General features: G+C 33.7%; 5 protein-coding genes across 5 annotated transcripts; 4 read left to right on the top strand and 1 right to left on the bottom strand.

Annotated features, from left to right (window-relative positions):
- Positions 1-2,694: 2,694 nt before the first annotated feature.
- Positions 2,695-3,951, top strand: LOC106454568 (uclacyanin-2-like). The gene is made up of 2 exons (XM_013896686.3): positions 2,695-2,959; positions 3,299-3,951. The coding sequence occupies exons 1-2, from the start codon at positions 2,785-2,787 to the stop codon at positions 3,742-3,744; spliced, it is 621 nt and encodes a 206-aa protein (XP_013752140.1). The 5' UTR covers positions 2,695-2,784; the 3' UTR covers positions 3,745-3,951.
- A 1,633-nt stretch (positions 3,952-5,584) lies between these two features.
- LOC106450773 lies at positions 5,585-7,678 on the top strand. The gene is made up of 5 exons (XM_013892529.3): positions 5,585-6,019; positions 6,104-6,463; positions 6,544-6,636; positions 6,894-7,033; positions 7,115-7,678. The coding sequence occupies exons 1-5, from the start codon at positions 5,657-5,659 to the stop codon at positions 7,557-7,559; spliced, it is 1,401 nt and encodes a 466-aa protein (XP_013747983.1). The 5' UTR covers positions 5,585-5,656; the 3' UTR covers positions 7,560-7,678.
- A 4,182-nt stretch (positions 7,679-11,860) lies between these two features.
- On the top strand, positions 11,861-13,643 carry LOC106454569 (probable WRKY transcription factor 12). The gene is made up of 4 exons (XM_013896687.3): positions 11,861-12,202; positions 12,316-12,404; positions 12,682-12,852; positions 13,333-13,643. Exons 1-4 carry the CDS (start codon positions 11,978-11,980, stop codon positions 13,493-13,495), a joined length of 648 nt encoding a protein of 215 aa, XP_013752141.1. The 5' UTR covers positions 11,861-11,977; the 3' UTR covers positions 13,496-13,643.
- Positions 13,644-16,826: 3,183 nt separating this feature from the next.
- Positions 16,827-18,454, top strand: LOC106454570 (cyclin-U4-1-like). The gene is made up of 2 exons (XM_013896688.3): positions 16,827-17,317; positions 17,962-18,454. Exons 1-2 carry the CDS (start codon positions 16,977-16,979, stop codon positions 18,221-18,223), a joined length of 603 nt encoding a protein of 200 aa, XP_013752142.1. The 5' UTR covers positions 16,827-16,976; the 3' UTR covers positions 18,224-18,454.
- A 335-nt stretch (positions 18,455-18,789) lies between these two features.
- LOC106453358 (ankyrin repeat-containing protein BDA1-like) lies at positions 18,790-20,243 on the bottom strand. The gene is made up of 2 exons (XM_013895613.3): positions 19,830-20,243; positions 18,790-19,587 (listed from the first exon to the last, which is right to left on the bottom strand). The coding sequence occupies exons 1-2, from the start codon at positions 20,241-20,243 to the stop codon at positions 18,790-18,792; spliced, it is 1,212 nt and encodes a 403-aa protein (XP_013751067.3).
- Positions 20,244-21,141: the final 898 nt, after the last annotated feature.

Genomic DNA, 21,141 nt, shown 5'->3' with positions numbered 1-21,141 from the left:
AGAGAGAAAGTAGTGACATCATTCTTTGGTAGACGCTAGAGAGAGGCCATCATTGCTTTATTTAAATTGTTCAGAACATTTGATATGGTGATTAAGCGAAAAAAAAAGACATTTGATATGGTAAAGTCGGTTAGGTCGCTCTTAAGCCCATGTTTATATTTATAGGCCGTTCATAAGCCCAGTTTCATGACGTAGGTTGCATATGAGCCCAGCAATCCCGTCATGGCCGAATCGTGAGCCTAGTTTTACCATTATCGGCCCATGTTTATAAACCCATAATAGGCCGAAAACAGAATTAGAATTGTGGAGCTTAACCATTGGGAGCAGATGTAAGTTTTTCTTTGAAGCAGATGTAAGTTGTTACATGTAAGTTGTTACATGCTTCATAATTGTTAATTTTCATTAAAAATAATAATAAACCATTCTCCGGAGAGAGAATGTGAAAACCTCTGTGGTCATGCGCTGTGGAAATCTGGTACGGTACGGATTCGAACTCGGATCCCTTATCCACGGAACGCATTGACCACTCAACCATGGTTATTGTTAATTTTTATAGTCATCAAAAAGTTATTTATTATGAATAGTTTTACATTTGCCACGACTATTACCAGATCAGTCACCTTAACTTTTTTCTTTTAATCCCCTTCATTAACGTGCATAGCTTAAAAGAAGACCATATTTCTACCAAAGTGATTATCTGCTAGCTTAAAAAAACATTGTTTTATCTGGTAATTGGATTCATCACTAGGTTGTTATACTTCTATAATTTTAAAATAAAATAGAATTTCATCATGTCAGTAAAAGTAATACTTAATTGAATATTTTGTTTATTTAATAATAGTTGTGATATATTTAGTTGTTTTGTAGTTTCTTCTTTACTCAAAAAAATATGAAGCTAATGGACGACACGATTATAACCATCAAGTCCCAACAGGCCAACATGGCACGCTCTGGACCACCTCTGGAAGTTACCTCTCTAACTCAACATATATTTTTAGTCACTCATCTTTGACATTGTGATCAATCTTCTAAAATCTGCTCTTCCTTACTCGATCTCATAATATTTTCTTTGGTCAGAGAACACATAGGTAATACATAGTGATTACCTGTATGGGTTAACGCTGACTTTTTCGCTTTTATGGGTTGCTTTCAAATCTATTTCGGTTTATATGTAATGATCTTTTCAAGAAAAAAAGAACCGAATACTATAAATATTTGTTTCACTGAAGACCATATCCCTCTTTGATTATTGACATCTATACTATAATGGCCTTGGAACGTGTTAAGCATATCTCTCTGCTATTATATAATTCTCACTTTTGTTTTTAAAAGAGTTAGGATGTGATTTTTTCGACTTTTTCATCTTTTTCTTTTCTAAAACTTCTGACCCAATCGGGTCGAACCAAGAAGCTAAAAACCAAAATGCAAAAGAATATGACCCAGTGGCTTGGACAATGTTTTCCAAACTTTAAACTGTTGAATAATGAACTTAGTCAATGGTCAACACATTGCTAATTGCTTCTAAGTTTTTAGTAAACCTTCCATTTATAATGAGACTTTATACACAAAGCTTTCATATTATTTGTATGATTGACCAAATAAATTTTAATAGAAGTTGTATTGAACTATTGATAAAGTCTTGTTCAAACTCAATCAACGCAAAATACTCATAAATTACAAGATATAAAATCTTTTAATGAGAAAATTAATATCTTAAACATATATATCCCAGTTAGACATTAAATATAAAATAAAAGAATAGAAAGTAACCTCATATATATTGTTACAATGGGTGTAAAATTCACGAATATAACTGTTTAAGAAAATAAATGTGTCTTAATGATATTCTGCAGAGAAAAACATAGCTTAAAGTATTATACTTGAATTCTCTTTAGCTGATATTTGCTTCTGTTTTAAGAAAATTGTCGGCACCTCCAGATTCTGTAACAGGTTAATTAAGTAATAAATACAATTCTTTTTCGTCAGCTAATAAATACTATAGTTATGATATTCATTAACTGCATTATACATACATGGATACTAACAAACCCCATGTTCCCAGCATACTTTTAGGTAGAAAACATTTAAAAAAACAATTAGGAAGCTCTCATTAGGATGATGGAATCAGATAATTTACATCAAAGAGCAATTGGATTACTTATCCTTTCCTTTGAATGTATAAGAACAAATAGTTGGTACGCATCATGACAATGTCCAGAGGCGTGCCTACGGTGTATTGAAAAAGGCATTCGCCTTAGGCCCCCAAATAATATTACGTTTTCTAGGGCCCCAAAATTTAAAATAATTTCTAGTTTAGTTGTTTAAACTTATTTCTAAAAAAAACTTTCAATGAGAATCGAATAACTCAATTTCTAAATCTATATATATTTTTTATAGGACATAATATAACATATTTACGTAATAAGTGTTAAATTTATGTATTTCGCGAATATGATATATCATATTAGAAAATTATTTTCTTTATAGTTGTATATAAATTTATTTTTAATTAAAACTTGCCTTGGGCCCCTAAATCCTTCGCACGACACTGACAATGTCTTAGAAAACAAAGACATGTATATTATAAAATGAAAAAGAGAGGATGAAGTTGTTGAATGAGTTGGCTAGGCGGCGACTTTTCATACATTATATTCACTTAATTTATCATAATCTTTCTCACATCTCTTTGTTATAAATTCAACATCATCGCCGTTCCTCTTTTCACAACCTCTATCTTCTATTTATATCTGTAGTACAGTTATCTTAGTTTCTTCTAAGAAAAAAATGGAAATGAATGGTTTGTCCAAGATGGCTGCAACCGCTTTTCTCTTAGTCCTGGCCATTGTCCCAGCCGCTATGGCTGTGACATACACAGTAGGAGACGCTCTAGAGTGGTCCAGTGGTGTGGACTACACAGATTGGGTTAAAGGAAAGACTTTCAGGGTTGGTGACATTCTAGGTAAACCATCATCCGAGCCACATTAGTTATAACGTTTATATGTATCTATAGCTTCAAGCTATGTTTTCGATATAATAAATTAATTGAATTAACATCTAGTTTGATAAGGTATTGTTTTGCTTTAGTAGCAAGACAAAAAAAATGACATGTATGATTTTGTTTCTTTGGTTCAGTTTCTTGAATATAAAATATGTAAGGACAAAATCTATTAGTTTGGTTTTTCAATACATACTTGTTTGTTTCAGTTTGTTTTAGTATTTTTGGGGTTTTTTCCCATAATAGAAGTTTCTTCAATTAGGTTTTCATTTCTTTTTATTCTGGTGGTTTAATTTAAAACAGAGTTCAAGTATGGTTCTTCACACTCGGTGGATGTGACTACCAAAGCCGGATATGATAACTGCGACAGTTCAGCAGCAACAGATAATCACTCCGACGGAGACACCAAAATCGAACTCAAGACAGTAGGAACCAAGTATTACATCTGCCCTACACCTGGTCACTGTATCAGTGGCATGAAGCTAGCAGTTACGGTCGTTGCCGCTTCTTCCGGAACCCCAGAGGCTCCTACGCCGCCGTCTTCAACTCCAGGAACTCCTTCCACACCAGACTCACCGCCGGCTGCCGGAACTCCTCCTTCCACACCAGACTCACCTCCGGCTTCCGGAACTCCCGCCACACCCACACCACCAACTTCTTCTCCTCCACCGAGTGGCGCCTCTAAGGGAGTGATGAGTTACGTATTGGTCGGAGCGTCGATGGTTTTGGGTTATGGTTTGTGGATGTAATTGCCAGGGATGAGCCAGTGCGTTGCTTTTGATCTATTTGGTTTTGGTTGTAAACTTGTGTGTCACGTCAGCAGCTCGTATTATCTAGGCATTTGATTATCGTTATCAACCTCATCATTATCACATTCACTTATTTCTGTTATTGTAATAAGTTATTATTCATTTCCATCAGTCGTTATATATAACATCTTATTGGTTTTGGAGTCACATGCATGTACAGTTCTTCTCTACCGTTTTCACGTACGTAGACTATACATAGTGTAAACTAATTTAGTTGACTTTTAAAATTATGTTGTCAATGATGATACACACGTTATAGCTGAATCAACAACAGCTACGAGAAATGATCAAATCACATAGAAAATGATTGTTAGCAATGTTTATTCGAATGGTGGTTGCCAATGCTATATGATTAAGAAATACAACTTGGCATGATTGGCATAGTTGGTATTAAATTAGCTGCAGCTTTAATTCTAAGACTCTAGATACATATTAAACTCTATATATAAATAACATATTCAATGTATATATGAAATTTAGGCCTTTTCAACATAATTTTTGAATATAAAGCATGATGGCGTAGGACTTTATGTGGGTGACTAACTATTTAGTCAACCACAACTTTAACCTATATCCAAATTCTCAACATATGAGAAAAGATGTGGGGAAGACGAAGCACAAGGCAATGCCAATGCGATTTGTGTACCTAGTTAATTAAAGAGATCCTTTAGTGATATAACCCAATAATTAAGAAGATGAAACTTTGCTTACATTCCCTTATGCTCAACATCTCTTTAGTCTTTCTTGCGCCTCTCTTTCGTATGTTTTGTTTAGCATATAAATATTTATCCATCATTTATTTACGATATGCAACCATCATAGTTACCATCATAAGACTATCTAGTATAACTAAAATTATTATTATTCTTCCAATTCGTTGGTGCTGTAGAAGTGGCAAGTGCATTGCATGTTCTAATCTCTATGCATCTAAATCAGTTTACGCGTTTAAATTATCTGTATTCAGGTTGATATGGTCAGCCGTTCGTATTTGACATGATTATTGTGTAAATTAATTGAATTCTATATAGACTAGTAACAGCTAAGCAGATCTTTGATAATAGCTAATCAAAAACCTGCTCAATCATCCTTTGACCCCAAAAATGCTACTACTAAATTATATAGTAGTAAAATTACAACAAGATAATCCGTCTTATCGGGGGTGATTGGTAGTTGTTGTAGGTGCTGTCTAGAGTCCTATTTATTTCTACAGCATCAAATTCAGAGCAATCAAGCTTTAAATTATTTTTTTGAAACCACAACTCTTAAAATAACCTACAACTGTACAAGTGCTCTGCAGAGCCAAATATCCAAAGCAATTTTTCAGTGCTTTCAATAAAATTCTACAGCAATAAAATCTAAAGCCACAGCAAAAAATCTACAGATTTTTTTCTACGGCAAAAATTTTAAAGCTACAGCCATTACCAATCGGACCCATTGTTTAGGTTTTTCATTGTCTCGAAACAACCATTACACACTTCTATAAATTAATAGTAAATAGTAATACACAAAAAGCCATCAACATCATTTTATTATGTACTTTCTTTTTTATTTATTTTTGCAAGTTGTTCTGTAATTAAAAAAAACAAAAATACCTAATATGAAAGCTTTTAAAAAAAATATTTTTATTAAACCTGAAAGAAATAAAGAAAGTAACCTGCTTTGTAACTCTTAGTGGTCCATTAACTTTGGACTCATTTGGGCTAAAATATTGAATACAATGGGCCTAAAGTTACACTAAAGGCCCATTTAACTATTAATCTAACTGTTTCATCGCCGATTGTGTAAAGAGAGAAGCCAAAGTTCTCTCATCATCCTGTCTGTATGATTCTCTCTCTCTCGTCTCTCTAAGAAGATGCAAACCCCATTTCTCCATCTCTCCAAAACCTTCACTCCATCTCCACTCCCACGTCAAACCACCAACCTATTCTCCGGACTCCACAACGCTCCTCTCGCCACCTCAATCTCCCGGCGACCGAGAAGAATCGTCGCGCAACAGAGCTTCAAACCAAACGACAGAAACAAAGGGAAAGTGACTCTAAAGGGTAACAAAGAGAACATATGGAGCGTCGATAACGAGATGGCCGAGAACGAGAAGCGCAAAAGGAAGCCAAAGGGGAGAAGAAAAGGGAAGAGATTAGGTGCCGGAGGAAGGAAAGGTAGAGTCTTGGTTTCGGGAACCATGTTGATTGAGACAGAAACTGTTCTTCAGACACAGGTTTCACTCTTTTGTCTCAATTTCGTTTTATAAAGTAATGATTTTTATTATTTAAAAAATAAAAATCGTTTCTTTTTTGTAAAGGAGCCTGTGATAAAGCCAATTTGGAGAACGTTCGCGAGCAGTGTAAGTGGGATATGGAAAGGAGTAGGAGCTGTGTTCTCTCCCATAACAGCAGAGATGGAACCTCTCGAGATCGGGAAGAAGAACGAGAGTCTTCACGACTGCTACACTCTCTCACGGATCGAAGCCTCGCCTTCATCTGAGATAGAGAGGAAGATCAATTGGGTTACCTTCAATCCTCACGGAGAGTTTTTCCAGAACGACGACGTTTTGGTTGATGAGACTGGCTTGTTGCCAAAGTTCGAGTCTTTTAACTTGAAAGCGAGTGATGTCATGGAAGAGGACTCCATGGGAGATGAGCCTGGTCTTGTTTACTTCGAGGTTTGGTTTTGGGTTTTGATTATTCTTTTCTTACAACAAGTACTAGACTTTGTTTTTTATTTGTCTCGTTGGTGTTTTAGGATGGATCCTATTCTAGAGGTCCTGTTGCAATCCCTGTTGGGGAGATGAGTGAGTCTAACTATTACCTCACACCAACTTTCAAGTTTGAACAGGTATGTGTGTGATGTCTGCTTTTGAGGTTTTGTTTCTTATTTTGGCTCTGAACCTGAACCGCACCACAGTTATAGTAACAAAAAACCTCTACATAGTTACGTATATTTATACATTTTTTATTACTATCAGAACCACACATATACGTATATTTATATATTTTTTATTACTATTAGAACCGCACCGTAGTTATTCAGCACGTTACCATTCGGAGTCTTAGTTTGGTCCTTTTACTCATTGTTCCTTTCTCTTTGGCTAGTGTTTGGTGAAGGGTTGTCATAAGAGACTGAGAGTAGTACACACCATAGAGTTCGCCAATGGTGGTGCAGATATACAGATTATGAGAGTTGGTGTTTATGAAGAACAGTGGGTTAGTCCTTCAAATTATGAAGACCAAAGGTAGTTACACTGACATGTGATTTTAACATTCTCTATGTTATGTTAATGTTCTCTGGCTATAACGAGTCATTTATGTCTCAGTAACAATGATGCACCACTGGAGTTAAAACCCTTCTCACAGAGGAAACGCACGCAGCCCTCTGAGCTAACAGGATCATGGAAAGTGTTTGAAGTGAGCGCAACTCCAATCTACGGAGAAGAAGACCTAGATCAAAGCGGTGAGACCACTCCGTATGTGTACCTATGCACAGAGGCTTTAAAGAGGAGGAACTTACCGGAAAGTTCGGTTTCCTTTGGAGATGAGGAGATGGTAGATATGCAGGATGTGTCTGTGATGTGGCTACCGGGTGGCGTGACTGCTTACGTGGACGTGAAGGAAGATGGAGTCTTGTGCGTTGGAATAGGATGGTATTCTGATGAAGGGATTAATCTTGTGATGGAGAGAGATTATGGTTTAGATGGGAATCTTAAAGAAGTTAGATCCAATACTGAAGTGAAGAGAAGATGGACTGAAGAACCTAAGTGAAACTCTCTCTCTATGTTCTGTGTGTTTTCCTTTGTTTCAGACTGATGTTTAATCTTTAGTACATGTAAGTAACACTAGCTGATGTTTGGTAAAGCTATAATAAAATGTCTTTTCTGATCTATCTAACTTGGGATATGGCTTGATAGGCCACTATTGGGCCTGAATTATAAGTGGGTTATGGTTCATTAAGCCTATGGTTAATTATTGTTGGGTTACAATATAACCAAGGCCCAAGGGATAAAGATTTGCTTTCCATGTCCACTTGAATTTGAAAGTAGAAAAGAGGAAAAACAAAGAAGAGAAAAAAGAAAGACTGAAAATGAGGGGAGGAGACAAAGTGGGCACCTACAAGAGAGAAAGATGCCTTAGAAATCTCTCACCATCATTAAAATTTGAAAATTTTCCTTAGGGATTTGATTGAAACATGTAATCATTGTTGCATGGAATTCATCTCCTAATATATAACTTTTATTATTCCCCTCTTTGTCTCTTTTCTCAACCTATGACCTTACAATTAACTAATGTCATTATTTCATCTTAATTTCTCCTTTCATTGGCATCGTTTGTTTCTTCCAAATGATATATGTTTGTATTTGCATATACATCTTACAAAAAATATGTTTAATTACACTTCAAGATTTTGTTTACATACATGCTAGTTTTTACCCCAAAAATCATACTAATGCTATAAGTAAATTAAAAAAAAAATGAATTCTTTAGGTATTGAAACTTAACTTGGCCATGTTAATGGTTGGCTGGTGTCGGTGAAATAAAATGAATAAACTAACTAATGGTACTATAGTTCCTTTAATGGCTAACTAAGCTACTGTTCTTCATTAAGTAGGTGGTTAATTACAGAGTTGACTCGACCAGTAAAGTAAATTTGAAACTTTGTTTAATCCACCTTAATCATGTCTTATGATATTGTCATAAAGAAGATTAAATATGTTTATATTATATGCTTTTTCACTAGTCATTGTTGCTTTGTGATGCTATTTGTAAAAGGAAGTTGGCATGCTCTTTTCCTGAGGTGTTTTTGTGTAGTTGTGTGTAGTTATCAAATTCATTATACTATAAAAAAGTATAACACTTGTGTTTTACTATATGCAAGGTTTGACAGGTTTAAACATTTTCATCACCCGGTATAATTTCAATAACTGAAGCAAATATAAAAGAAGCGACGCTGATCAGCTTGGATTAGTTTCTTGATATTATATTCAACCAAGAAAAATAAAATGGAATATTTTACAAACAAAACTTATGAAGGTGGATTCGATATGATTTGGGAAGGGGTAACTTTTCTGGGAGTCGTTTCCATCATCAGCTTTAGGACACATCTTGAGATGGATGGAAGCTTTGATGTACCTCCACCACACTCAATTACCTCCTTGAAAGTTCTCTCTCTAGTCTCTACCTTGTCATGTGAAAGGAAAATATTCAAAGTTCTTAATTAATTCAGATAAGTCTTTACTTTAATAATTATCTTAAAATTGTTATTCCTAGGGTTGTTTCAGAAAGCTGATAAAAAATAATCAGTCCAAACTCCAAACCCTTGTTTGGTCTCATTATGGAATGTTTGGGTTTAATTGATGAGTGATGATGTAGGTTACTTGCTTAAATAAATGAAATTAAAATCGTTAATTGTCTAATTAAGTTGATAGGAATGGTTGAACAAAAAAAAAGTTGATAGCTAGGAATGAAATTCCACACCATTCATTATCAACTTATTGTACAACCGGCGCAAACAAAAATGTGTCGGTGAAAGATGATGAAAATTACACAAAACATTACTATTTCACCAAGATAAATTGAGAATTAGTACATACTAGGATAAGAGGCGGGATTAAGTTATTATTTTTATTATATTTTGGAGAATGAAACAATAGTTTGGCTTCATTTGGATTACGGGTGTTCAATCCGGATATCGGGTTGGTTTCGGTTCGGTTCGGTTTTTTTCGGTATTTGGTTAGTAAAATATAACTACTATTCTAAATCCATATTTACTTTGACTTTAGTCTTTCACATACTTTTGAAAGATTTCAACTGGACGACTAAATTGATCAGCCAATCTTGTTGTTTTAAATCATTAGTGTTTATATATATATATATATATATATTATTTAGTTTGAATATTTATTAAATAAAAATTCATATGCGTTATATTTTATGATCATTTGTAACTTATTATAACAAAAAAATAATCTATTGATCACAAAATTTTCAGAGTGGGAATATTCAAATTTCTAATAATATATAGACGTTTTGAAAAATTCAAATATAACATATAAGAAAAAATATAAATGTTTTTATTATATATTTAATGTGATTTTTTAATATCTTTCAATAATATAAAATTAAAAAAAAAAGAACTAAGATACCAAAATTGTTATCAAATATTTATTATTCATAATAATTAATTTTCATATATACGTTAATCATATTAGGTAATTCCGTAGCTTCTAATTAAGGAAAGTGCAAAAAAACTTTTGGTAGATTATTTATCAATTCGATAGTTAGTTTAATACAAAATATAATGTAAGTCAAGATGGACCAACCTATTTTTCTAAGAATAGTATATTTTATATAGTCATTTATTAAATAAGAATTTATAATCATACAGTTCTATGATCATTCATATCATTTTATAACTGAATATTTAAATCATCGATAACAAAATTTTCAATGTGAAATCTTTAATAAGTTTATAATTTATAAATGTTTTTGAAAATTCATTGAAAGTTTTAATATTAAAATATTTGTGTAATCTTATGGTATATAGTATAATCTATATATATATATAAATATATATGTTTTATTATTAAATGATATTTTTTACTCATATGGTTTTAAAATAATGTGTATCTTCTTATAATATTAAATAAAAGTTCATATTAATACAATTTTATGATCATTTGTAACTTATTATGACAAAAAAAATAATCTATTGATCACAAAATTTTCAGAGTGGGGATCTTCAAATTTCTAATAATTTATAGACGTTTTGAAAAATTCAAAATATAACATATAAAAAAAATTATAAATGTTTTTATTATATATTTAATGTGATTTTTAAATATATTTTAATAATATAAAATTAAAAAAAGAACTAAGATACAAAAATTGTTATCAAATATTTATTATTCATTATAATTAATTTTCACATATACGTTAATCATATTAGGTAATTTCGTAGCTTTTATTTAAGGAAAGTGCAAAACATTTTTTGGTACGTTATTTATCAATTCGATAGTTAGTTTAATAAAAAGTGTAATATAAGTTAAGATGGACCAACCTATTTTTCTAGGAATAATATATTTTGTATAGTTATTTATTAAATAAGAATTTATAATCATACGGTTCTATGATCATTCATATCGTTTTATAACAAAATATTTAAATCATCGATAACAAAATTTTCAATCTGAAATCTTTAATAAGTTTATAATTTATAAATGTTCTTGAAAATTCATTGAAAGTTTTAATATTAAAATATTTATGTAATCTTATGGTATATAGTGTTTAATATATATATATATATATATATATATTTATTTTATTATTAAATGATATTTTTTACTCATATGGTTTTAAAATCATGTGTATCTTCTTATAATAAAAATGTTAAACCATTGATCATTAATTTTTAACATAATAATTTTAATAGTTTTAGTCATTTATTGTCGTTTTTAAAAATTCAAAATATAACATATACGAAAAAATCTAAATTTTATTTTTATAGCTAATTTGATTGTTTAATTTATTTTAATAATATAAAATTAAACAAAAAATGATGGAGGAGATATACGTTGTTATCAAATCTTTATTATTAAACTCATTAATTGTCATATATATATTAGTCATTTATGGTAATTCCGTAGGTTTTATTTAAGGAAAGAAAATATCATATCATATCATTATATCATATAGTTTGACCAACTTATGTATCTAACAACATATAAAAATCGAATGTGGACCTACTTATTTTTCAATTGAATGTAATTGACTACCTAATTGAGTGCCACCTATGCATTGGGGCCTCTTTTAATTAATACAAAATTGAGGTTACATCTTTTCAAATGTTCCTCAATTAATATATAAGGGATATGTTCGGGTATATAGCAGAATAATTTCTTGTTTTGTTCAGGATATGATTATAGAACTATATATAAAGACTTCACATGATGAAGTTGACTGCCAAAGACACGAAAGGTATTAGATGATACGTTTACAGGTTATTTCACACGTGTGGGACGTACACACGAAACCCTACCTCTCTATATGTAAGCAAGAGAAGCTAAATCGTCTAAGAAACATTTATAACGTAATTTATAAGATTAAATATAGACAAAATTAGTGTGATACACTATTCAAAAACTGATACACAATAGTCAACAAAAGGGAGATTGTGATTACATCAAATGGAAGGAGGAGGAAGAAGAGTAGTAGTTAATAATTACGATCTACAACAAGTGACGATCCAAGAGAATATGAACTTCCTCATTCCATTTGAAGAAACCAATGTCTTAACCTTCTTTTCTTCCTCCTCTTCATCTTCTCTCTCATCTCCTTCTTTCCCCATCCACAACTCTTCTTCAACCACTAATACTACTCATGCACCTCTAGGGTTTCCTAATAATCTTCAGGTATAGCTATGATCTCTCTTTCTATACATATATGCAAATATGTGATTAAGTTGTTTTCATGGTTTAAGTATTGATTGATCTTAGTTTTGAGGGTTTTAATATGTGTTTTGTAGGGTGGAGGACCCTTGGGATCAAAGGTGCTTAATGATGATCAAGATAATTTTAGAGGTGGAATTAACAATGATGCCCATTCTAGTTCTTGGTAATTTAGCTCTTTAAGTTCTAAGATGAATCCTCTCATTTCTTCTTCTTTTACAGCCAACTAATAGCTAACTAACAAAGTTTAATTATTGCCATAAATTCTTCAAGAAATTAATTCTAGTTCTCTTTCTCTCCATGGTGTCCCCAACACAACCATATTATTAATTTTGTAGGTTCCCTTGAAAATATCTGAGATCCAATAGAACGTTAGACTAAATACAAAGATTTATACATAAGATTAAACATGGGGTACAAATAATGAGTGGTTACATTTGCAGGTGGAGATCAAGTAGTGGGAGTGGAGAGTCGAAGAACAAAGTGAAGATAAGGAGGAAGCTAAGAGAGCCAAGATTCTGTTTCCAGACAAAAAGCGATGTAGACGTTCTTGACGATGGCTACAAATGGCGTAAATACGGTCAGAAAATCGTCAAGAACAGCCTTCACCCCAGGTAATTAGTTCATTAACATAACCATATTTATGTGTCTATATATATAAACTCTCTTAATTAATACTTCCGATTACATGTGCTTATGATTCTCGTATAATCACATTGGTTGGTGATCGATATAGTTTCGTAAAAGCTGCGGTATCCATGATATTCTCTCTTTTAACTGTTGCCGAACCTTAGCTCGAAGTACTAGACATGACTGCTTATACATCGGTATACATTTAGAGTCTTTTTGTACGTATGTTGCATTTTTAGTATTTATCGTACGTCCCTCGAAGGCTGTCCATCATTAAGAATATAAACAATATTTTCTATTTTTATTTTGAAATATATACCTACACATATTCTCAATTATTTTTGTTTTTATACACTATAAGTAAGGATAGTGATATTCAAAAATTTATCATGTTTTTTTCGTATGGTAAAATGAATATTAAATTGTTTATAATGATGATTATTAATAAATGAATATATATACAGGAGTTATTACAGATGCACACACAACAACTGTAGGGTGAAGAAGAGAGTGGAGCGGCTGTCGGAAGATTGTAGAATGGTGATTACTACTTACGAAGGTCGTCACAGCCACATTCCCTCTGATGAATCCACTTCTCCTGACCATGATTGTCTCTCTTCCTTTTAATATCTATCCTTATCTCTCTCTCTCCCTACATATACATAGACATATGCACACAGATGTGTGATATATTGCATATTTTATGTTGCATGTGTACTTTTGGGGTCAAACTGCATGTGTTTTCAAGAGTATATCATCAGATGCTTTACATATATTCTTGAATTTCCGTTTGTAATATACATATATATATATATATATATATATATACTCTCAGTGGATAGTCTGCGGCTGATCAGGTGAGACGGATAATACGATCATTAAGTAAAGTGATTTTGAAGCAAAATACTTATACCGGATGAAGATAATAGATATATTGGTGGAAGGTCTTGTTCTTTATAAGAAAAATGAGCATGCTCCAACATAATCGATCTCGTGTATATTTAGGTTCCAAAATTGGACTGAAAGAATTATCACACACGATTTAAATTGGTTCTACATGACACTATCAGATTTAAGTTATGTTTCGTTTATGTCGTTCCGAGATTCCACTATAATCGAACTCAATAGTGTACAATTCTGTTATTCATTTTGCTTTATAACAAACGAGTTCAGCACTGTCAAAGAACTATACATATCTGAAATAGTTGATTAGTGTAAGACATATCGTAATATTTTCACAAACGTCAGCGAGAGATTATGATCCACGATATAAACATTATGGAACTGTAAGACGGGTTTAAAATATGAGGCGAAGAGTATTTACAAAAAGAGTTCGTTACTTTATTACAATGTTATAAATAGTAACAACACTCAGGCCAACCTAGCTACAAACTAGCACATGGTCTATTTATGGTATATATATTACATACACATAAATTGCTAATTAGGGTTGTATGAATCTAGCTAGCTAGAAAAGCTTCTCTCTTGCTGATCGTGAAGATGTCATTACTATAGATGATTTGACTCATGCAGCCGGAGCGTAATCATAGACTACATCATCGTCATCATCACCTTCGTTCTTGAAAGATATTGCAAAGGCAGTGTGACCATTGTAATGGAGAACCAAGTCAAATTCTACCAATGCATACATTCTCTTTTATTGATCACTCTCTACTCAGTGCAAACTACTTGAAAATAAGCTTTATGGAAGAAAACTAGGTCACTTCACATATTTATAGATTTGAAAAGCTAATGGCGAACGATGAACTCATTAAAACTGAATCAGGACATGTGACTCGCTGCTTATAATGTGTGCCTGACACAGGTGGAGTGTGAAAAACTGAGTAAGCCACCTATTTTGTGCCCTGACACATCCGTTACTTTTACATTATTGGTCCACCTCTTATTACACGATTCTTTAATACTTCTCATTTCATTATGACATAGTTTTTCATGGAATAATAAACTTTGTTAAGTAAAGATCTAAAAACATAAAGATTTTTATTTTCTTTTGGACTTTAGCAACAAATATATCGTAGGGTATTGATTCCCTCTACCAATAGCAACATCATGTCATCATGCATAGAACCTAGAGGGACAAAAAGAAAGATTTATGATCTGATGTCTAGATTTGTTTTGGTTTATCTTCCTTTCAACATTATTATTGTAAAAAAAAAAAATTCCTCTCAGATCAACATTACAATAGTTTTCTCTACAATTAGAATTATTGGAAAAGTAAGAGAGTAAGAGAGATATGTCTACATTTGTTAATGTTTATCTTCATTTCAAAATTTCTGGGCTCAACATTCCAATATTTACTTTTAATTGGGCTTTTCATAAGGTAGAGAATACTCAATAAACGTCCCATGATAGGCCCATAACATATGATTTTTGTTGTTATTTCACTGAAAAAACTTATTTACAAACGCATTCAGAAATTTGGTAAATTGTACTAGCTACCAACTAATGTAGTCCACCGATCTTCATATAATTCTAACACATTATGTATCAACTAGAGTAGACCTATACTATATACATCAACATATTAAATGTGAATTATATAATTATTGTCCTTTATATATAATGTTATATGAATTAAACTTGAGAAAATATATAGTATTTGAATTGGATGGGAAGGGTCACATGGAAATTGATTACGAAAAAAAGATACGAGAAGCGAGAGACACGTTACGCAGTTAGTGGTGATCGCCCAATGCTCCAAAAACATATACTAGTATGTTATTACAATTTAAATTGTATCGATATCATATATCTTTATTCTTAGTTCTCTCACGAGACATGCTTTACTTTTCCATCACTCCATATCCCAATCAGTTAAAATCTAACCTAACTGTCATGTTTAATTATTTTTCCTGACACGCAAGGCATTAATCAAGTAGACGATGATCAGTATTCGCATCATTAAAAAAACTAGACACATAAAACAATGGCATAAGCCCTAGCGTGTACCCTAGTTCTCAAATTTTGTCAACTTCAGTTTCTGGTTCATGAATGTAGCTAGGACCTTCTACTATAATGTTATTTAGAAAATAGAATACTAACGAACTACAAAATGGATCAGTTTTTATGTAGCTAGTAATTCAAAGGCATTACTCGAAACGTTCTAAATGGTGATGGTCACACAAGTTGACATGTCCTCCTGTAAAGTTCAAAACGAAAAAAGCAAATTTATTCATAGATTGATCATTTGATCTGTAACGTATTCAATATATATATTTAGCAATCCTAATTATTTTGGCTATAAAGGAAGGTTACCAGATGGGAATTGTTTCGCATTATTAGCAACACATGCACTTCGTAAGATCACTATCGTCGTGACTTTCTAATTTAAATAAATTTCCTCACATGTCATGTAACGTGATGAGTATGGATGGGATACCATCTCCACATTACAAACCAAAAAATAAATCACACATAATTATAGTACATTTTTTCCTTATAAGTCACATAGTTATAGTACATTTTTTCCTTATAAGTCACATAATTATTATCATTTTTTTTTTGAAGAAAGGCTTTAATTATTATCATTTTACAATTTACAATTCTCCCAAATCACACCAATATTTTCATAATTGCGTGCACATCACTAGAGATGCGATAGTACGTTTTATCTTCGTGGATTTGATATTTCATGTTTAATGCATTAATTATGTTTCCCTCTGCCTCTGGTCACATCCCAAGTTTTAAAATTCATTAACAACCATTAGCCCATTCAAATGAGTTCTTTATTTATTTATATATTTTGAAATATTTATATTTTTTTCGGTTCCACCGCCAACGGTGTAAAACAAGAGTAGTGAATAACACAATTAAAAATCCAAAAATGACTCTTTTGATCAAAAAAAAAAATCCAAAAAGGACTTATTCCTAAAATTTTATTAGATAATAAAAAAGATAGTACCTACCGATAAAATAAAATAAAATAGAATAAAAACAGAAAATAATTACCTATTAAATAAAAAATAAAATTTTAAAATTGAATTAACTACCCAATATAACGACCAACTTATACACATGCCATTAACAGAGCAAAGATCACACAAAAGAAGAAAATAAAAGTAATTTTCTCTCTCAACACACAAACAAAATGGCTGAGCTTGAGAACCCAGGAGTAATGCCGAAGCTAATATCCTTCCTATCCTCATTGCTAGAACGAGTTTCCGAGACCAACGATCTAATACGACGAGTCACGACTCAGTCGCAGAGCGTTTCCGTGTTCGAGGGACTGAGTCGACCACCCATTACGATACAGAGCTACCTCGAGAGGATTTTCAAATACGCGAATTGTAGTCCTTCTTGCTTCGTCGTGGCTTACGTTTATCTCGACCGCTTCACTCACAGACAACCTTCACTTCCCATCAATTCCTTTAACGTTCATCGTCTCCTCATTACCAGTGTCATGGTCTCTGCTAAATTTCTTGATGATCGGTAAGTTTCTTCGTTTTTTCTATAATTATAATCGAAAGTTTTTGAGTCGAGGGTCAAGCTCCGAATTCAATATCACAAGCTAATGAGTGATGATCAGCTAATCCCCTGTTTCTCTCTGTTTTTGTCTGAATCTCAAGATGGATGCTCTGTTTTTCTCTGTTTTTGTCTGAATTTCAAGATGGATCCTCTGTTTCTCTCTGTTTTTGTCTGAATTTCAATATGGATGCTCTGTTTCTCTCTCTGTTTTGCGTGAATTTCAATATGGATACTCTGCTTCTCCCTCTGTTTTGTCTGAATTTCAATATGGATACTCTGCTTTTCTCTCTGTTTTTTTTTCTGAATTTCAATATGGATACTCTGTTTCTCTCTCTGTTTTGTCTGAACTACAAGATGGCTACTCTGTTTCTCTCTGTTTTTGTCTGAATTTCAAGATGGCTACTCTGTTTTTGTCTGAATCTCAAGATGGCTTCTCTATTTCTCTCTGCTTTTGTGTGCGTCTCAAAATGGCTACTCTGTTTCTCTCTGTTTTGTTTTTCATAATCTCAAGATGGCTGCTCTGTTTTTGTCTGAATATCAAGATGTCTGCTCTGTTATACGAATAAAGGTTCGATCTTTTATAGAAATGAGTTGGTTTTCTGAAACAGGTACTACAACAATGCGTACTACGCGAAAGTGGGAGGGATAAGCACGAAGGAGATGAATCTTCTGGAGCTTGATTTCTTATTCGGGTTAGGTTTTGATTTAAACGTGACGCCAAACACATTCCACGCTTACTTCTCTTATCTTAAAAAGGAAATGACTCTTCTTCAACCTCTCTCCCTCGTTCTTGGCCCAACAAGATCTGTCCTTACCTTCAACGACGAAGAAGCTTCTCATCAGCAACAACAACAACAACTCGCTGTTTGATTTCAAAAATGTTTTTTTTTTAAGTTGTAGTGTAGAGATTAGTCGGCAGGGACACTCTTATTTGTCTTAATCAATCAAGCCAGTAAGTTCATTACCATTTCTTTCTATATATATAATATATATGTTTAGATGTTGACATATGTGATGGTGCATCTTTACAGACTGGCTTGGCTAAAGAATTATAAATGTTAACCTCAAGTGTTATGTTTATTTATGTTTTTTTTCTGATGATGTTCAGATCTTACCCAAGTCAGATCATAACATGGGTTATTGTTTTAGAAATAGTAGTAGCTAGAAGTTACAATGATTGGGATTGGTGAAAAAGATTTCTTGTTCCAAGTTTTATAAAAGGAACAAAAGAACATGTGCAGAGCAGAGACAGAGTGTAACAATAATGAAATCACAGTTAAATTTGAATGAGGCTCAGAGAGCTCATACAAACAATGGATATTGATAAATAAAAAATACAAAAAGGGAAAAGTTATTAACCTTTTGACTCTCATCTCTTCACATAGCAACTCAAAAACACAAAACTATCAAGAAAAACACACATGATAATTGTAATTTTAGGAGGTGGTTGTTTCAGTAGTACGTCTGAGAGGGTAGATTCTTGTTTTCTTGGCAAGTTTATGGATTAAACTCGGGATTTTCGCTACCGCGAAAGGTAATACCACAGAGATCACCATGAAGAACAAGCCTAGTCCGAAGTTAGGAGAAAGTGCAGCCATTGCAAATCCATAGGTCAAGGCAAGAGCAGTCAATGAAACTTGTAGCTCAAGGTAGAAAGGTAGACCTTTTGTGAGTAATGAGATTAGTTCAATAGAAGTGAAAAAACCAACCGAGTTTAAGAAGATGAAAATGCCATAAGAGATCCAACTCTTTGATCCCATTATAGTTGTTCCTGCGTAATAAACCGGTTTGGTCTTGTTTCCTTTTGTCTCACTCTCTTGACAGTATCTACCAATGCAGTAATAATCTTCTTGCCAGATACCTCCAGGTGGACTTAGCGCGGCTTGATAAGTAGTTGTGGCTATCAGAATCGCGATAACTAGTAAGACATTGCGGATTTCGTTAGGTGAGACTTTGTCTTTCTTGTGCTTGAAGTAATCAAGCCATTGCTTGTGTGTCATCAGAGATTCTTCTGATGTTGTTGGTGTTTCTGGTTGTGTTGTGTTGTGATCTCTAGATCTTACAGCTCCTGCTTGGAGGAGGAGCTGATGAATCTCTGAGTCTTCTGGTTCACCTCCAAAGTTAAGTAACACATCAAGAGGTGTGAAGCCGTTTGAGTTTAAAGAGTTCACTTCAATGAAATCTCTTGGGAGTGTGTTACTAGAACCTCTAGAGCCAAGCAACAAGTCAATCACCTGTAATATCATATCAATGGATACACATTTCAAATAAACTAGACCGATCCAAACCAAACAAGTTCAGAACCGGTTATGAGCATATGCTAGTGAAACATTAGTATATACGATCGCCAATTTTTTTTTAAAAAAGATAAAAAAAATTATAAATATATATAGGCTATCAAATTTGTAAATTTTTTTTATTCTTACTAAATTATTTATAACCCCCAAAAGCCATTACTAAGATGAATGAATCATACCTCAAATTGTCGTTTTTGAACAGCTAAGTGCAAAACCGTGTTCCCACCATGATCTTGCTTATTCAACACGCAAAGCTTATCAAAGTCTTTAAGACATTCCAACAAAGCAACGAACCCATCAAACTGACAGAACCTAACGGCGAGATGAAGCACTGTCTCTCCACGAGCGGTGACTTCTTCAAGAGATTGAGGATTCGCTGACACTAACTCATCAAGAACACAAACTCTCCCTCTCATAGCAGCGTAATGAAGAGGAATCTTTCTCTCCTTACCTTTGATCAAACATATCTCGCCACTTAGCTTCTCCAAAAGCTCTTTAACGATCTCAACGTGGCCCATTGATGCTGCTATATGCAGAGGCGTGAACCCGTCTTTGTTCAGCTCTCTTCCGAGATCTTCTCTTAGGTTTAACATTTCTTTGGGCCTTTCTTTTGGAGTAAAACAAAAAAAAAAGAGAGAGAGACTTTGAAGGTCGAATGAGAAGTCATTCCAGATCGCCAGTCACGGGCAAGATGATTCCAGTCTCATCTCCGTCCTCGAGCTCTCCAATCGACCCAGGAGGGGCTTCTCCTTCCAAGGTTTCAGATCGCGAAAGTCGCCTCCTAAATCGCGATCTGGAGATAAAGCTTCAGTCTCCCTCGGTTCCAAGGGTGGTTCCAGCTGCTAAAGTCCCCTCTTATGCGGCTAGGCTGAAGTCTTCTCTGCGGAACCTCCGCAAGATCCAAGCTCCTACCTTTCTGGAAGACGGTACTCCGGTAGTGCAAGCTCCGGAATCTGTCCTTCTACAAACATCGGAGCTCTGGAAAGATCATGTGGTGGCTCATTTCCATGGTCGCCGACCCTCGGCATCGAAGATAATCACGGACCTTAACCCAGTTTGGGGGAAGTTCGGGAGTATCACGGTCCGTACGGTGTCCGACACTTGTGTGCTGATCTACATCCCTTCGGTTCAGACAAGAGAATGGGTGCTGCAGGTTGGGTATTGGCAAGCTGATAGATGCGCTTTCTCGGTGTATCCATGGACTGCTGACGGGAATCTGGCGGCGCAAGAACTCCTCTTTGCTCCGACGTGGGCAGTGTTGAAGAATGTTCCTCCTCAGTTGTACTCTTTGGATGGTATCAGTGTTGTTGCTAGCGGGATTGGAGAACCGCTCCACACTGAGAAGTCACGGCTAGATCCCTACCACTTCGGTGATACGAAAGTTAAGGTGGAAATTGATCTGTCACAAACTCCTCCTGAGGTAGTAGAGGTTAGAGATACTCAAGGTAATTCGGTTAGGATCAATGTTGAGTACCCTAATCTCCCGCCGAA

The sequence above is a fragment of the Brassica napus genome, chromosome A5 (assembly GCF_020379485.1).
Source record: "Brassica napus cultivar Da-Ae chromosome A5, Da-Ae, whole genome shotgun sequence".
Lineage (NCBI taxonomy): Eukaryota > Viridiplantae > Streptophyta > Magnoliopsida > Brassicales > Brassicaceae > Brassica > Brassica napus.
The sequence above is the reverse complement of the archived record's forward strand: the minus strand, read 5'-3'. Positions and strand labels throughout refer to the sequence as shown.

Bases quoted from the DNA above. Each gene is read 5' to 3' on its own strand.
- LOC106454568 (XM_013896686.3), top strand. From the start codon at position 2,785: ATGGAAATGAATGGTTTGTCCAAGATGGCTGCAACCGCTTTTCTCTTA. The intron at 2,960-3,298 runs GTAAACCATCAT...AATTTAAAACAG, and splicing joins CAGGGTTGGTGACATTCTAG to AGTTCAAGTATGGTTCTTCA.
- LOC106450773 (XM_013892529.3), top strand. From the start codon at position 5,657: ATGCAAACCCCATTTCTCCATCTCTCCAAAACCTTCACTCCATCTCCA. The intron at 6,464-6,543 runs GTTTGGTTTTGG...TTGGTGTTTTAG, and splicing joins CTGGTCTTGTTTACTTCGAG to GATGGATCCTATTCTAGAGG. The intron at 6,637-6,893 runs GTATGTGTGTGA...CTCTTTGGCTAG, and splicing joins CAACTTTCAAGTTTGAACAG to TGTTTGGTGAAGGGTTGTCA.
- LOC106454569 (XM_013896687.3), top strand. From the start codon at position 11,978: ATGGAAGGAGGAGGAAGAAGAGTAGTAGTTAATAATTACGATCTACAA. The intron at 12,203-12,315 runs GTATAGCTATGA...TGTGTTTTGTAG, and splicing joins GGTTTCCTAATAATCTTCAG to GGTGGAGGACCCTTGGGATC. The intron at 12,853-13,332 runs GTAATTAGTTCA...ATATATATACAG, and splicing joins AAGAACAGCCTTCACCCCAG to GAGTTATTACAGATGCACAC.
- LOC106454570 (XM_013896688.3), top strand. From the start codon at position 16,977: ATGGCTGAGCTTGAGAACCCAGGAGTAATGCCGAAGCTAATATCCTTC. The intron at 17,318-17,961 runs GTAAGTTTCTTC...TTTCTGAAACAG, and splicing joins GCTAAATTTCTTGATGATCG to GTACTACAACAATGCGTACT.
- LOC106453358 (XM_013895613.3), bottom strand. From the start codon at position 20,243: ATGTTAAACCTAAGAGAAGATCTCGGAAGAGAGCTGAACAAAGACGGG. The intron at 19,588-19,829 runs GTATGATTCATT...ATGATATTACAG, and splicing joins TTCAAAAACGACAATTTGAG to GTGATTGACTTGTTGCTTGG.